Source organism: Monodon monoceros, unplaced genomic scaffold (genome assembly GCF_005190385.1).
Source record: "Monodon monoceros isolate NGI ecotype Baffin Bay Population unplaced genomic scaffold, NGI_Narwhal_1 Super_Scaffold_13, whole genome shotgun sequence".
Classification (NCBI taxonomy): domain Eukaryota; kingdom Metazoa; phylum Chordata; class Mammalia; order Artiodactyla; family Monodontidae; genus Monodon; species Monodon monoceros.
In genome coordinates, this window is record NW_021703769.1 from 61,496,579 (window position 1) to 61,512,741 (window position 16,163).

The following is a 16,163-nucleotide window of genomic DNA, read 5'->3' on the forward strand; positions in this document are numbered from 1 at the left end:
ATATTGCGGCACTCAAGACAAGCCTCATATGTAAGTTCTCTTGCTTGTTAACCCTGCCTCCTACCAGTCTGGAGTGGCTGCCTCTTTCTTCCGTCTCTCCAAGCCTACCGTCTATTGGGGCCAGTTTTCAAACCAACACGCACACACAAGAAATTAACGACTGCAGACTTCCACAGCAGGAGTGTTCTTATCTTTTTAGGTCTCTTTCATCTTTCTCATGACACCAAGGAGAAGGTCTTGTTTGGAGCTGGTCTTGAGCTCCTCTTTGAGACTTTCCAGTTCCCTTTTCTAATGCAGAGCAAACTCAGGCAAGCAACAGTTTGGATCCAGAAATTATTCACAATACTTGGTTTTCACTAAAATTTTGGTGTTCTACATGGCAAGGGATTCTAGATTTTTCTGATTTTGGTAGCGATAGAAAGTTTCCTTTTTAAAAGGTTATTAAAGTAGAAAAAGTGAGTTGATTCAAAGAAAATTCATTAAGTAAATAGAGTTTGAGCGATACCCCAATAAGGCAAAAAGCTTGAAGAATGGTCCATAAGTGCCTACATTTGGGAAACAGAGGGCTAGATTCTCTCTAGAGATGTTTAGCAGATTTCTATGCTCTTTTCACCAATTCCACACCCTCAGAGTATCCTATTCTTCCTTTATTTAACAACCACTTTATATAATACTCATTATCGGCCACATCCTGTTCTAAGTGTTTCACAAACCTTATCTCATTTAATCCTCAAAACCCTATGAGGTAGATGCTATTATGATCCTCATTCTACTAGTGCAGCGACTGAGGCACAGAGAGGTTAAGTAGCTTGCCCAAGGTCACACAGCCAGGAAGTGGTGGGGCTGGGATTCAAATCTGGTTGTGACTGTGATCTGACTGTGGTGTGGTCAGGAGAGGGCCCAGTAGGTGGGTGCATCCTCAGTACCTGGTGTGCTGACCCTGGGGAAAAATCTGTCTTCTCCACCAGCCTGGAAGCCTCTAGTGAATAAAGAATTGGTGTCTTACATCCTCATCCTCGGTGCTTAGCACATAATAGGTGCTTATTAAATGTTGGTGGAATGACTAGATAGATAGAGATATGATTCTATTGAGTGCCTTCCATGTACAGGCACTAAGCACTTTACATTTAATGAAGGCAGTGATGTTCCCATTTTACAGAGGGGAAAACTGAGACTCCAAATGCTTGTGATATGGCCATCTAAGAGACAGAGCCAGGATTCAAACTCAGATCTCACCCCAGTGAGTGAGTGGGAATGGGATGTGGATGGTGGACACACTAAAATCTGAGAAGGAAGCATGGAGTCTGGGATGGAGAAAGCCAGGCTGACCTTGGTAGGCTTCGGAGGAAACCTCCTGGGGGAAAAGCTGTGATGACAAATAAGAGGAGCAAATGCAGGTGGGTGGGAGCACCACCCCAGCCCCTTCCCTGCTACTTTACTTACCCAGAAACCCACCAGAACATGGCCTTGGAGGGGAAGGAGGCCCCAGCCTTTGGACATGGATTCTGCAAAGACAAATGATTTAGAAGGGGGAGGACTTGGTCTCATAATCCATGGCCAGTATGTGGTAAGGAGAACCAAGGGCAGGAAGACAGAATGAACTGACCATGAGCTTAATACTGAAAGCACATACTGAGATGTCCTGCCTACTTATCTACAGTAGATACCAAAGGGCATGGTGCTTCCTAGCAGGCAAGGCAAAAAAGGGATTCGGCCACAGGACTGAAAGTGCCTACAAGGTAAGAACGAACAGTTGCTCAGAACAACTTTAATAATACTGAGACCAAGAAGTTCTCAAAGCAAGGACCATGCATGACACAGACAAGAATGTCCTCAACAATATCCTTCAGTGAATGTGGGAAGGAGGTGAAGAGGAAGTGAGATTTTACCAGCAGCTCCAGGAAGACTGCACAGATTACACTCTTCACCAATAGGGCATGAGAGTGCCCATTTTACCACATCTTTGCCATCGCAGCTTGTTACCAATTTTTAATTTTTTTCCTGCTACTCTCATTGGAAAAAGTCCTATTACAGTTTTAACTTAATTATTCAAATCGTTGAGCATCCTTTTAGATGATTTCTCAGCTCAGCTGTCTTTTTCTCAGAGAATTCTTTCCTGATTTCACAGACTTATTCAGTGTTACCTGTTGTAAACTCTCATAGACCATGGACTTCTCCTGCAGAGCATTTCTATTGGGCAAGTCACTTTAATCTTGAATCTTTACAACCAGTCCCAGTTGCAGTTTTCCACACGTTTGTGTATTGTGTGATTAATGTCTAGTTCCCCTACTTGGGTGTTAGCTGCATGAGGACAGAGACATCGCTTGTTTACCATAGATCCTCAGTACCGAGCTGGGGCACAGAGCATGTTGGCAAACTGCAGCGCCCAGGCCAAATCCGGCCCACTGCCTGTCTCTGTGAATAACATTTTATTGGAACACAGCCATGCTCCTTTGTTGACATAGTGTCTGTGTCTGCTTTTGTGCTATGAAAGCAGGCTTGAGTAGTTGCCATACAGACACTACATGGCCCACAAAGCCTAAAATATTCTCTATCTTGGACGGAAAGAGTTGGCCAACCCATGGAATAGAGTAGACATGTAATATGCTTTTGGCTGAATGAATAAAAAAATTAAAGGCCTGTACTCTAGTTTAACTTCCTTCCATCACTTGGGGGGGGGCTGAGATGGAACAGAAGAGGAACAGGGACAAGCAAGGCACTGGGTTGGAGGTGTGGTGACTTACAGGCTGTGGGGGACTTTTAGGGAAGAAGGGGGGTTGATCGGCGAAGCAAGACAGCACAAACTCTGCCACCACCAGAGACAAGTACAGGTAGGTTGACAGGTGGCGGAAGGGGTCACTCTGGAAATCCTGTGGGAGAGAAAGCAGAAGACCCACTGAGTCTGAGCTCTTGAGGAACAGAGACTGGGGAGGGTGTGGGGAAAGGGAGAAGGGGTGGAGGCTGAACAGTGTTTCTGATGCTGGGAGCAGTGACCAGGCAGGGGGCCGGAGCCGCCAGTTTTGAAAGTCAGAACCCCCAGCGTTCCTGGCCTTCTCCAAAACACCTGGCTTATGCATATTCTGTCCATACAAATGGCAGGTGGGGTGTTTGCCCTTAGCCAGGTGACAACTGGCTTTAGGCACCGGGGCATGAGTTGAAGGGACACTTTGACTTTCTCCTTGTGCAATAAAGGACCCCCTTCCCCTCCCCCCACAATCTCCGGTCCCACTCCCTTGTGGCTAGTGTTCTCTGGTTTAAGAAGGGAGCTAGTTTCATGGAGCATTTACTCTGCCTCGGGCACATGCTGGAGTCTTTACATGCACTGTCTCATCAAGTTCCTCCCGACCCTGACCCCAGCTGGGGTTTACCTGCTCTGTGTTACTCGTTGGGAAACCAAAGCTCAGGGGAGTGATAGCACCTTGATCAAGGTCACACAGATGATCTGATCTAGATCATGAGCTTTTGCTGCCGTGCCACGGTTGCTTTCGCATCCCTTGCCCCTTCTGGCCAGAGGACCCTAATTTTTTTTCCCATGCTCAGGTATGGGGTTTATGCAGAACTGATTCCATCCCAGGGGGGTGGGCAGGTGATGGAGGCCTGACTAATGAGTACCATCTAGTCCCCTGGCTACTGATGGAACATAAGTCTGGAGCAATTGGGGCTCTTCTTGCCATCCCACTGGAAAATGAAGCAGAACCAAGGGACAGAGAGAAATGGAGACCTGGTGGTGTTATCTAAATGTCTGGACCCTCTATGCCTGGCAGGTCCCACGTCTATGAGCTAATAGATTCCCTTGGACTTTTTTGCTTAAGCTAGTGTGAGTTGAGTTTTTGTGGCTTAAAACAAGAGCCCTAGCTTCAAATCACAATTTTTCTACTAAATTTTTATACTTCTTTGTTTTTACTTTTGTTTTTTGGGGGCAGATAGTAGACAGTTTGATATTCCAACTACATTATTCCCCATAGTGTCATTTTTACCATCGTTTCTACTGCAAAGTTTGTTCTGAATTTGGGTGAGATGGACTTGGCTCTGCAGACCTGAGCTGCATGACCTTGAGGAAGTCACTCACTTCTCTCAGCCTTAGTCTCCTCATCTTTAAAACAGGACGATTAGAGTCTTCACTGGATTCCTGATGTCAAGTGCTTGCCACAGGGCCTGGCACATGGAGCTCCAGAGCATAGGTGGTCCCAATAGTATTATTTCTATGCTGTGTCCCAAACAGCTAACTGATAAGTCAACTGTGGAAACCCATCCTTTCATAAATCAGTGGATGGCCTGTGGAATTTTCCCATTAGTTACAAAAATTGCTTTGTAAAGAAATCTGTCCTTAAGGACAGAAGGTGTTTCTCTGCCTTCTACTTTTTTTTTTTCTTTTTGCGGTACGCGGGCCTTTCACTGTTGTGACCTCTCCCGTTGCGGAGCACAGGCTCCGGACACGCAGGCTCAGCGGCCATGGCTCACAGGCCCAGCCGCTCCGTGGCACAGTGGGATCTTCCCGGACCGGGGCACGAACCCGTGTCCCCTGCATCGGCAGGCGGACTCTCAACCACTGCGCCACCAGGGAAGCCCTCTGCCTTCTACTTTTACGAGCAGGACAGAGTAACCATTTGGCTCTTGAAATGATGACCAGCAGCCTCTGATTGGTTTCCTTATCCGACGTCCTGGGTGAGTGCGCCAGCTATGCAAGTGGTTGTCAACTGGGGAGATTTTGCCCCCAGGGGACATTTGCCATTGTCTGTAGACACAGGTTACCATAATGGGCTGGTGCTACTGGCATCTAGTGGGTGGAGGCCAGGGATGCTGTGCAACATCCTACAGTGCACAGGACACCTCCCCCCCGCCCCCACCCAAAAGAGAATTACGTAAAGGGTGCTGAGGTTGAGAAACACTTGTTGAGGTTATATATTTTTCTCTGTGCAGATCATGCCCCCTAACATGGAAACGCTGCCTCCCAGGTAGGGAAACAAATATGGGTGAGTGTGCAAAATGAGTGTGTAAATATGGGTGCATGGGAGCACGGATGAGGGTGAGAATAGGTGAGAATGAGGGGAAACGTGCAGGTACATGGAGTCAGAGTGAGTGCAGGTGTGTGCTGGAGGAGGCCATCCAGAGGTCGTGACCGCTGGCTGACCTGTGAGCTGGACCCAGCAATTGGAGGCTCCTCCTCCCTCCCCTGTCCTTGAAATGTGCATTGTGGCCACACTGTTCCTGCACTAGGAACTACTTCAAGGATGCAGCCTTTCCTTGAAAGAGCAATGTGTTGATGAGACCCTCTGGACAGTACATGTGACTGAACCCTGTTAAATCTTCTATAAACTGTTAAGATTCTGGCAGGTGGGTGCAGAGATGAACTTCTCTTGCATCACCCAAGACAAGCCTCGTAGGTAAGTTCCCTTGCTTGTTAAAATCGTCACCTACTGATCTGCAGTGGCTGCCTCTTTCTTTGGTCTCTCCTGGCCCTCCGTGTATGGGCCGGTTTCTAATTTCACCCAGGAACCCCTGAGGTTTCAAACCAACAGTGTTTCAGTGCCTACGCAGTGTGTGTGTGTGTGTGCATGTGGGACATTTGTGCCTGAGTCCTGTAGGAGCTTGAAGGCATAGCCACACCTGGGTGGCAGTAAGTGTGAGTGGACGTGTGCAGGCGAGTGTGTGTGTGTCTGTGTGTTTGTGTGTGATGTTTCAGAGTCTGTGGTTGTGTGATGCGTGAATGGGTTCATACAAGTGTGTGCAAGTGAAGTGTGTGACTTGAGTGTGTAAGACAATGGGAATTTGTGTTGCTAAAAAGGTATGGGATGATGGGAACTTCGATGTGAAATGTGTTTGTGTGTCACTTGAGTTTAAGCACTTGTGGTGTGTGTGTCTCTGTGTAGAGAGTAAGCCATGGGTGGAAAGGTGAGGAGGAAGGATGGGACCCAAGGCCTGAAACTGCCCTACTGGTTCCCAGGTGGCCCAGGCCCCCACTTACCCCTTGCGAGGCCTGCTGGGCGGTGCTGGTGGCTGGGAAGAGAAAGCAGAGCAGCCAGTACCCAAAGAGCACCCCGGACGCCTGGACCCCCTTCTTCCTCTCAGCGTGGATCAGGAACACGGCGAAGCTCTGGACCAGAGTCAGGTGGGAGGTGGACAGAGGCAGGGAAGGGTGGGGGAAGAGAGGGTAGGGAAGGAGCCCCGCTCTGCCCCATGCCCTCCACCAGGGCACGAAAAGCAGCAGCTAGGGACAAGCCAGCAGGTCTGGGGATGTCATTTACCATTGTGGTGAGCCACACGGTGGGGTGTATGAGGAACTCTAGGGCCTGGGGTGTTCCCTGCTGGATTCTCCAAAGAGTCACAGACACGCTGGAGGTGCACAGGATTATGAGGGCGAAGCCAAGCACCTGGGGAAACAAATTTGGATAAGGCTGGTGGGAGGCTGGGAAGAAAGATGGCGGCCAACTGGACAGTTGACCCCACATCCAATTGGACAGTGGCTCTGGATGGGGCACTGTAACGTACCAATGTGATCATTAAACAGTGCTGACGTGAAAGAAAAAGTTGTAAGGGGTGATGCAGTTCAATCTTGACCTGTAACTGTCATATAAATAATGTACCACAAGGGCCCAAGCCAACTCGGTGGTTTCCAAAATGCCAGCGGTGCTCCCATAATGCACGGGAGGATGCTTTAGGGATGAAGTAACAGCATGAAATGAAATTTACCCTCTAGGTGAAAAAGTTATACCCTCTTTAAGTCTCTTTCCCTCCCTACTATTAAATCAAGGAGGAACTCTCTGTTGGGACTGATATGTCTCCAGGCCTGCTCTAAGACACATTGGTCTCTCTTTTGAACAAGAGAAATCAAGAAAGTGGGCAGACCTGGGCACACTGGAGAAACTATTGAACATTTCAGTTAGTCTCAAGCAGGGGTCAAACTACCACCTGCAGGCTGAGTTTGGCCTCCTGCCTGTTTTTGTATCACCTCTGAGCTAAGAATGGTTTTGACATTTTTCAATCATTGAACAAGACTTTAAAAAGTCTAATATGTCATGACATGTGAAAATTATATGAAATGCAAATTTTAGTGACTATAAATAAACTTTTATTGAAACACGGTCACATCTATTTGTTTACTGTTGTCTGTGGCTGCTTTCCTGCTGCAAGAACAGAATTGAGTAGTGGGGACAGAGACCACATGATCCTCAAAGCCTCAGACATGTACTACCTGGCCCTTTAAGGAAGAGTGTGCCAACCCTGGATAGGTGGTGGGCAACAGGTCAAAAATTTACAAGGTGGTATGGGAATAAATGAACCTTGGAGGGCATTCTTGTAGAAGTCTGGAAAACGGGAGGATGAGCAGAAAAGCTCACACTTGCAATGCCAGTGTTTTTCTAACACTGTCAAATAAATACATAACAATTTTAAGAACTGTTCTTTAGTACCGCCAGTGGGGAAACACAAAAATCAAGGCATAGCTGTTAAACATTTAAAAGGTTCATCCTAGCATGGCCCTAGAATCACCTTGTGTATCCCAGGAGTGTACACTGCACACTTTGGGGAATGCTGGGCTGTGATGGCCATAAACTGGATGTGTGGGTGTCCGGGGGTGTGTTTGTGGATATATGCTTTTTATTATTTCCAGATCTGTTTGGGAGAATCTATTCCACTGAGTTTCCCTCTGTAGCCTCTGGGGTATTGCTCTGTTTGATTAACAGGGTCCCTTCTTGTCCCCACGCTGTGTGCTCCTTGATAGAAGAAGTGTCTACTTTGGGGTCTCTGCCAGGTTCCAGCCTGTTTCCCCCGACCCCCTACCATTGTCTGGTTACAGGCTCCCAGGGGCAGTGGCTACCATTTTGGCCTTGAAGAGGCGGGACATCTGGAGGTAGCCCTTGTCATGGCGGTGGATGTAGAGGAGGTGGATGGGGCCAAGGACCCAGAGGTACATGGGGGGCACCCAGACCCCTGCCGTTTTCAGGAAGCACAGGCTCAGCAGGCGGTCAGCGGCGGGCTGGGGCTCCGTCTGGTTCCAGACCTGAGGGAACACCAGGGAGACTCTTATGATGGTACAATGCAGGGATCCCAAACTCACCTGCTTAGGGGGCCAGGCAACTCTTTGGACCCCTAACATTTACATGAAAATGTGCTAAGCACTCTTTAGAGTGCTTCATAATTCTCAACTTCTTTAGCCCTAACCCCAATCTTATGAAGTAGATGCAGTCATACTGATTTTGAGGCAGCTGAGGCCCAGAGAGGCTGAGTAAGTTGGTTGATGTCACCCAGTTGGACAGTGGTGGTGCTGGGATCTGAACCAAGGCAGTCCAGTCCGGTCCTAGAATCTGGGAGACCTGGGCTCTCTGATGAGTGTTGGGCACAGACTTATAACCACTGTAGGAGGTGGGTATTACTGTCCCCATTTCATAGACCAGAAACTGAGGCACGGGCTTGGGGGGTAGGGGAACAGACTCCTTCGGGCTCACACAAATAGGAAGTGGCAGAGCTGAGTCCATGCTGGCCTGTCTGAGCCCGAAGCTTGTTCTACTGGAGATCGCCATCTGTAATTCTTAACTCACACCTTCTGCTGGCCTTTCCTTATCTGAGAAGTGTGAATGTGAGTTTAGAAGACGCTGCTTTAATTCTCCCCCTACTGCATCACTGCCACCCTCCCACTAAAACCCTTTGATGAGACAGGAACCAGAGAGGGGTGGGGGGTGGGGTCTTGTAGGCCCCTTTAACGGGGCTGGGTTCTTCGGGGGACCAGCTTGGTTAAGGGAGTCGCCCCGCCCTGCGGTTAGACTGGCAGGTCTCTTCCCCTCCCGGCCAGGAGTTTGGAGGTCTCTCCTCCCCTGCCCAAGAGATCTCTCGAGCCCGAAAAGGAGAGTGGGACGGGATGGAGACACTCACCTCCGGGCCCGCGCAGGGCTCGCCAGGCGCGGCCATCGGGCGCCGTGCGTCCGTCAGTCCGTCTGTCAGACTGTTGGTGGGTCCCTGGACAGCTTCTTTGGCCGCGCTCCGTCGTGCAAGGGGCGGGGATTCGAGCGCCGGGATTGCGAGGCCCCGGGCAAGGTCCGGCCGCGCGGCGGGGGGGGGGCGCGAAGGGGGGAAAGGAGGCGAGGTGGAGGGGCGCTAAGGGAGGTCCCAGCAGGCAGCGGGGGAGGGGTTCCCGGAGCCCCAGAAAGCGCAGCGGCATCCCCATATGACCCCCCTTCCCCCTGGAACAAATGTCATCGCGAGCTTCCCGAATACTGTGGACCAATAATTCCAGGAATTTATCCTGATAAGTGAACCCAACAGGTGTGCACATGTCCAACAACCGGCACGGGGGATGGGGTCACCGCCTGGTTAGTTAGAGCCGCAGTCTCCTCACCTGTGGGATGGACATTGTCTGCCTCTACGATGGGGGGAAGGTTTTAAGATGACTAACAAAGCGTCTAGCACAGTGCCAGGCACACAGTAAACGCGCAAGCGGAGTTAGCTCTTATTAGCATTAGTAGTATTATTTCATCCCTAGGTTACTAAGCTGTGGTTCAAAGCGCCATTGCAGAAATATATTTAATACGGAAATATGGTTGCTGAATGCTAAGTGAAAAAAAGAGATTATAATACAAAATAGCCTGTGATATGTTTCCAAAGGAAAAAAGTATATGCTTAAGTTGGGGAAAGTGGGGAAGGAAGTCAAGTCATTTACCTTCTTCTTCTGGGTCTTAAAGCAAGGTGTGTCCCCAGCCACGAGTTCTTTTGAGACATGACTCTATGTAACATATATGCATAGATGAAAAGATGGAAATGCTCTAAACCAGTGGTCATGGGAATCCTAATTTTTCTTTTTCCTTGCTTTCCCTTTTCTACTTTCTTTCCTTCTGCAATGAGCATGTATTCCTTTCAAGATAGGAAGGAAAGACTCAGCTTTTTCAGACCGACAAGCACAGGTGCTCAGTTTGAGTGAAGAATTCAAATCCTTTGCGCTCTCCATGCTGCCCTGTTACTTCTTGTCTTCTTTTTCGCGCCTCCGGCAGGGCTTCCACAGCATGGGTTCCCTGGCCTTTTCCCCTTTCCTTTTCTGAGTTTCTCCAGCCCTGGTCTGGGGCCTAGGCAGTATGCCTTCAGCTGTCCCCCTGCCTGGGAGTTCTGGAAGAGCAGGGACACAGAAACTCAAGGATCTGTCTTGAGGCTGAGTGTGGATGGTCTGCTGTTTACATTCAGATCACGTCTGTTTATTTGAGGTGGTTTTGGTGGAGGCTGACGGAAATTATGGGGAGGCTTGAGCCTCCTCTCCCTGAAACCCCTGCTGCAGTTGGCATTGCCACAGTCCTAGTGCTTTATTTCTTTGTATACCTGAAGATGAATTTGAGGGGAATGGTGAAAGTTTGAGGGAGAATGGTTAGGAAGGCAGGAAGAACACAGAGGAAATCAGCAGGTGAGCCAAGAACAGAACTCGGGCATCCCAAAGCCTGCTTTCCAGCTCTCTGAACAACACATGGCTGTGTGCCGAGCCCTAGATAAGTCCCTTTCCCTCTCTGGGCCTCGGTTTACCATTCTGTAAGATAAGAGGATTCCATAGGCCAGCATTTCCTAATCGATGGCTTTCACCCGCCTGGTGATTTGCTAAGACAAACCAGGGATTTATGTTAGGGACAGTAAAGGGCATCTGTTTCCATTGTAATGATAAATAATGAACCTCAGAAAATAAAACCATTATTTAAATAGTTTCTCTTTATAATTGAACAGTTGAGAATCTCACTGTATTTGTAGTGAGAATGTAGAGTGAGAAGCAGAAATCTGATGCGCTCATGATTGAAATCCTCAGTGGGTGTATCGTTGCATTGTAGCCAATGTGAAGGTTTTGACGATTGTGTAGTTTAAAATCATTGTGATTCATAATTGTATTATATTGCTTGAGTTTCAGCCACAATGGCAAATTTCAGTGGGAAATCTTCTCTCTTACCTCATCATTTAGAAACAAAGTATTAAAAACTATCAAAATAAAGCACTTGATGTTTTCAGGAGTAAAGTGGAAGACTTTCAAATATCAGGTCAGAAAAGCAATTTTTGTCTATTTTGATGTGGTGACTTGTAGTTCATCTACACTATGTTATATACTCAGTCTTAGGACAAAATATAACGTGCTGATTTTTGAACTTATTTGCAGACAAATCATGCATCGTCTCACGGAGCTAGTTCAAAGTAAATCAAACTGCATGCGTCTCTTGCTTACTGGGGGAAACCCTCAAAGTTTGTTTCTATACAAATGTTACTAGAGCTGGGATTAAATAAAATTTAAATACCTTTTAACTATTATGCTGAACTTAAATGACATGTTTTTCTTTAAAAAAAAAAACTAATTCATCATTTATCACGGAAAAATACATCAGTTGACACAAATCCCTAAAAGGGGTTTGAGATTATACTTGTGAAATTTACGGTCAAAAAGATTTGGGAAAGTTGTTGGATACTTCGATCAACAGTCTCTCGTCCTTTCCAGTTTCAGTGCTACTGAATTCCAAAGTAGGGTTTAGCTTTGTAGTTTATGACTGTATACACACACGTTGCAACTGCACCTGCCAGACGGTGCGCGGAGTCCTCCAGGCCTCCAGAGGGCACAAATGGTCTCGTTTTGTTGCTGAGCATGCGCCATAATTCTTTTGCCTGGGGGAGTGGGCGTGGGGCCGGATCGCGCACGCGCGGCCGAGTCGGGGCGGGGACTGGGCTGTCAGCCGCCAGCGGAGGAGGAAGCCGCGGTCCGCGTGCGGCTTGAGGGGCGGGACCTGGAGGCCTGCGGAGGGTCTGGCAGCAGAGGCAGGGCCATGCGGGAGCGCCGGGGCGTGAGGCCGCCGGGGTCGGTGGTGGTGGTCGCCACCGTGGTGCTGCTGCTGAGCGGCGTGGGGCCGGCGCGCGGCTCCGAGGACATCGTGGTGGGCTGCGGGGGCTTCGTCAAGTCGGACGTGGAGATCAACTACTCGCTCATTGAGGTGAGCGCCCGCCCCGCGGCCCGGAGCTCGCTGTGTGACCCCGGGCCAATCGCTCAACCTCTCTGAGCCGCGGTGGCCTCGCCTCTGACACCAGGCAGTTGCCACCAGCCCCCCACTCTGGGAGTCCTTTCCTTTTTAAAGGCGCCGCTCTCCGCGGGTCTCCACTATCTCCTCCCCAGTCGCGCTGGAGTGGGGGTTCTTATCTTGGGGTCAGCTACGGAGTGGGGGTGGGATCGGGGCCCCGAAGGTATGTGCACATGGGTGTGAGGGACATTTTTGGTGACGATGATGGTGGTCTAAAACTTTTATTAGGTCACGCAAAACTAAGGATCCTGCAAATCAAGACCCCAGATTCTTCAAAACCTAAACTCCAGATCCCCAGAATCCAGGCCCCAGATCTCTTAAAACCCAGTCTCAGCAGGACCCAGACCCCTTAGGACTGATACCCCAGATGCTCAAACTCCCAGGAACCCAGACCTCCTGAAACTCAGATTTCTGAAACCTATATTCCAGAACCTAGAGACAGCAAGTCTTACCCACACAACAGAGAGTCCCTGCAAAGTTCTAATCCACTGCTCCTCCAACCACCCTGGGGAGCTTTTAAAGAGCATGGATTCCCATCCCAGAGATCCTGACCCAGTAGATCTCTCTTGGCATCTCTGGGGCTGGGAAACTGTATTTTTAATTTCCCTGGTTTCCCCCATGGGACCCCTTTTCCTCTGAAAATGGAGAGTTGTCAGCTGCCTGTACTGGGTAGTTATTGGAATTACGCTAGAGATTTGTGCAGAAGTCTTTTTATTAAGTTGCAAAGTCCTGTTCAGTTAGATGGTTATTAGCCTAGTGGAATTATGACCCAGAAAGCTTGTGAGAAGAAGGGAGATAGATAGAGGTAGGGGTAGAAAGTCACTTGCAGGACAGATGGGAAGGGACCCGAGGGAGGGCTGGCCTCTGTTTTAGGAGGTTACTGATGATGGGGCAGAAAAGGGAATTTGAGAGAGAAAAAAGGAAGTGGCTGAAAAAGAGAAGGGGGCGGGGACTAAGACCCCAAAGGCTGTCTGTCTGAAAGCACAGTGAGCTGCTGCTGTGCTGGTAGCTGGATGGTTACAAGGGTTGGACCATTGTGTTCTACAAAGTAGGTTACTGATGATTGGGGGAGGGGTAGGAAGTAGATTCCCATCCCACTAGCTCTTTGACCTGGCCTTGCTCCAAGTCCCAATTTTTATTCCTGTAAGATGGTGTTGGGTGAGAGGCAGCAGAACCCAGCATCATGTATTTTCTAAAGAAGTTAATCAATCGTCACCTTCAAGACGATTGGTCTTAAGAAGTCAGGCGTTTAATGAATCTACCCACTGACAGTGGCAGGGCTCCTAGGATCTCTGGGTGCCCATGCCACCTCCTGGGTTGTGGGCACAGGACATTCCAGAAGCTGCCTGGAAAGGCTCTGCAACTTGTTTCCTGGGGCTCCAGGAGGAAAGTGAAGGCAGTAAGGGACACTCCCACCCCACACACTAATAGTGACCTTGAGAGCAGAGGGCAGGTTTTGTGACCTGGTATGAAATGTGTTCCCTGAGCCCTAGGGCTGCCTGTCCAGGTGGTCTGAGACACTCATTCTTTCTTAATTTCCAATTGTGAAATGAGGTGTTTCATACGTGTAATGTATATTGCCATTCTGTGCCCTGACCTGTGCTTTATGAAAGAAATGTAAGTAAGATATTTCACAATCATTTCTTGATTGTGTTTTCTGTGTCCCAGTAAAACTACCTTCACTCTTCTCCAGCTCTCTTCCCTTCTGGGTGTTTTTCCATCATATTCATTCAGTCAGTAACTGTTGAGTGAGCCCCGGCATGTGCAGAAGCCTTGTGTCTGGTGGGGATATTCAGTTCAGTGAACAGAGCAGACAGAAATCCCTAAAAAAGAAAAACTATATTGGTTGCTAATTCTTTAACAATCAGGAGATTTCACATTAAAAACTGCATTCCTGATTTCTCTGGAAAACCAGCTGATCTTTGGGCTGCAAAACTTGGCTTGGGTTAAGTAGCGATCTGTCTCTCTTTAGGTGAATGCCCCTTGATAGGACTTCCATGGCCCCTCTGGACAGCTGGATTTTCAGTCCCTGCTTTCAGTGCATGCATCTGAATTTCTTTATGGCCTGTGAACAAGTTTGAGTATTTATTGAGTACTTACACTAAATAAGACACTGACCCAGGCGCCATGGAATGTAAGCCGTGGTCACCGCCCATGGGGAGCCTGCAGTCTGTACGTAATTTCACTGTGTTCCTTTCCTAAGTGCGCGCGTTCTGAGTCTGCTGCTTTATACATCTTCTTAGCTGGTGTGACCCAATTCTGTTATCATAGTTACAGGTTATTAACAATTAAAAGTTTCTAGATGGATGTTACTCCAAGCATTGGGACTCTTTGGGGTAAATAATACAGATCCCTGGCCCTCACCTCAGACCTTCTATTTTAGAAACAGACGTGGGGCTCAGAAATTGCATTTTTTTTAAGGTACTTTACAAAAAATTGAAGTATAGTTGATTTACAGTGTTGTGTTTAGTTCCTGGTGTACAGCAAAGTGATTCAGTTATACATATATATTCTTTTTCATATTCTTTTCCATTAAGGTTTATTACAGGATATTGAAAATAGACCCCTGTGCTATACAGTAGGACCTGTTTTTTATCCATTCTGTATATAATAGCTTGCATCTGCTAGCCCCAAACTTCCAATCCAACCCACCCCAGGAATTGCATTTTAACAAGCCCCTTACTAACAGCAAACTTTGAAAATTTGTTTTAGACCCAGAAACAACGTAGAGGCAGACACTAAAATAAACTGAAAAACATTGAAAAAATATGACTTTGGGAGATAGTTTCTAACCTGAAAAATATCAAATCACATTATTTTGGGGATACTTGTCTTATTTCCCTCTGTCCTAATGCCTACTGTTAGTAGCTTCATATGGTGGGTCCTCAGCAAATGCATTTTGACTGAATGCATTCAGGTGCATTATATGTAGCTAATTCTCAACAGTGATATTATGACTTCTCTTTTCTTTCCTTCCTTTCTAGATAAAGTTGTACACCAAGCATGGGACTTTGAAATACCAGACAGACTGTGCCCCTAACAATGGTTACTTTATGATCCCCTTGTATGATAAGGTAAGAGGGGAGAGTACTTTAGTCTTTTATGATGGGGAGTTGTCAGTGTGACCCACAGGGCTGCGCTAACTAGGAGAGTGGCTTTCCTACATGTGCAGATACTCATGTTTTGTAAGTTGTAAGTGGAGTATGGTAATTCTGGCCAAATTCTGGCCAAGCTTATGAACTGGTTTGATTGAATGCAGTGATTCTCAATGTCTCCAGGGACATTTGGCAACGTCTGGAGACATTTTTGGTCGTTACAACTGTAAGGGAGGGAGAGTGGTGCAGTTATCTCGTCAGTGGAGGCCAGGAATGGAGCTAAACATCCTGCCATGCTATACGGGACAGACCAAATGTCACCAGTGCCAAGGCTGAGAAACCCTGATCTAATAGAACCCTTTACTTGCAAGCAGCTTAAAATATCGTTAAAAAGAATTATATAAGTAATATGTGAATTCATGAGCTTTGTGAAAAAAATCAAGGTGTTTAGAAGTATATGAAGTAAATTTTATCTTTTATCCCCCAAACCCCCCTCCCTCTATAGTGATAACCTCTGATAAAAGTTTCAGTGTGTATCCTAGCAGATGGCTTTCTCTGCATTTAGAGTTACACAGATATCCACGAATATACATGCATGGACATATATGCAGATACACAAACACATGTGCACATAGATGGGTATCCATGCATACCGGTTCTCCCACCCCTCATTCTCCCCACATTTCAACTTTTTATTTGGAAACATAGATTCACAGGAAGTTGCAAAAGTAGTTAATATACTGTGTAGTTTTGCTTTTGATTAAAAAAAAGATACAAATGGACTCAAACACTAGGCATTGTTCTGCAATGTGATTTTTTTTCCCTGTGGTGATGTTTTGGCACATTTTGGACATCAGCATGTATGGACCTTCCTTTTTTTTTGCGGTACGCAGGCCCGTCACTGTTGTGGCCTCTCCCGTTGCGGAGCACAGGCTCCGGACGCACAGGCTCAGCGGCCATGGCTCACGGGCCCAGCTGCTCCGCGGCATGTGGGATCTTTCCAGACGGGGGCACGAACCCATGTCCCCGGCATTGGCAGGCAGACTCTCAG

General features: G+C 47.7%; 2 protein-coding genes across 3 annotated transcripts in view; one reads left to right on the plus strand and one right to left on the minus strand.

Annotated features, from left to right (window-relative positions):
- The window catches only part of ABCC6 (ATP binding cassette subfamily C member 6), a 58,470-nt gene extending 49,439 nt beyond the window's left edge, over positions 1-9,031 (minus strand). Inside the window, exons 1-6 of the mRNA XM_029221744.1 lie at positions 8,869-9,031; positions 7,817-7,999; positions 6,246-6,371; positions 5,966-6,094; positions 2,745-2,870; positions 1,444-1,505 (exon numbers count right to left, since the gene is read on the minus strand). Coding sequence (XP_029077577.1) covers positions 1,444-1,505; positions 2,745-2,870; positions 5,966-6,094; positions 6,246-6,371; positions 7,817-7,999; positions 8,869-8,904 — 662 coding nt within the window. The 5' untranslated portion in view covers positions 8,905-9,031. The remainder of the gene's footprint in view (positions 1-1,443; positions 1,506-2,744; positions 2,871-5,965; positions 6,095-6,245; positions 6,372-7,816; positions 8,000-8,868) is intronic.
- Positions 9,032-11,628: 2,597 nt separating this feature from the next.
- Positions 11,629-16,163, plus strand: part of LOC114894132 (nodal modulator 1) — a 52,577-nt gene continuing 48,042 nt past the window's right edge. The window contains exons 1-2 of one of the 2 annotated variants that reach the window (XM_029220472.1): positions 11,629-11,933; positions 15,002-15,091. In XM_029220472.1, the coding sequence (XP_029076305.1) occupies positions 11,769-11,933; positions 15,002-15,091 (255 nt within the window). In that variant the 5' untranslated portion in view covers positions 11,629-11,768. Of the gene's footprint in view, positions 11,934-15,001; positions 15,092-16,163 lie in introns of those variants that run through there. The other variant, XM_029220473.1, reaches the window with a different exon arrangement.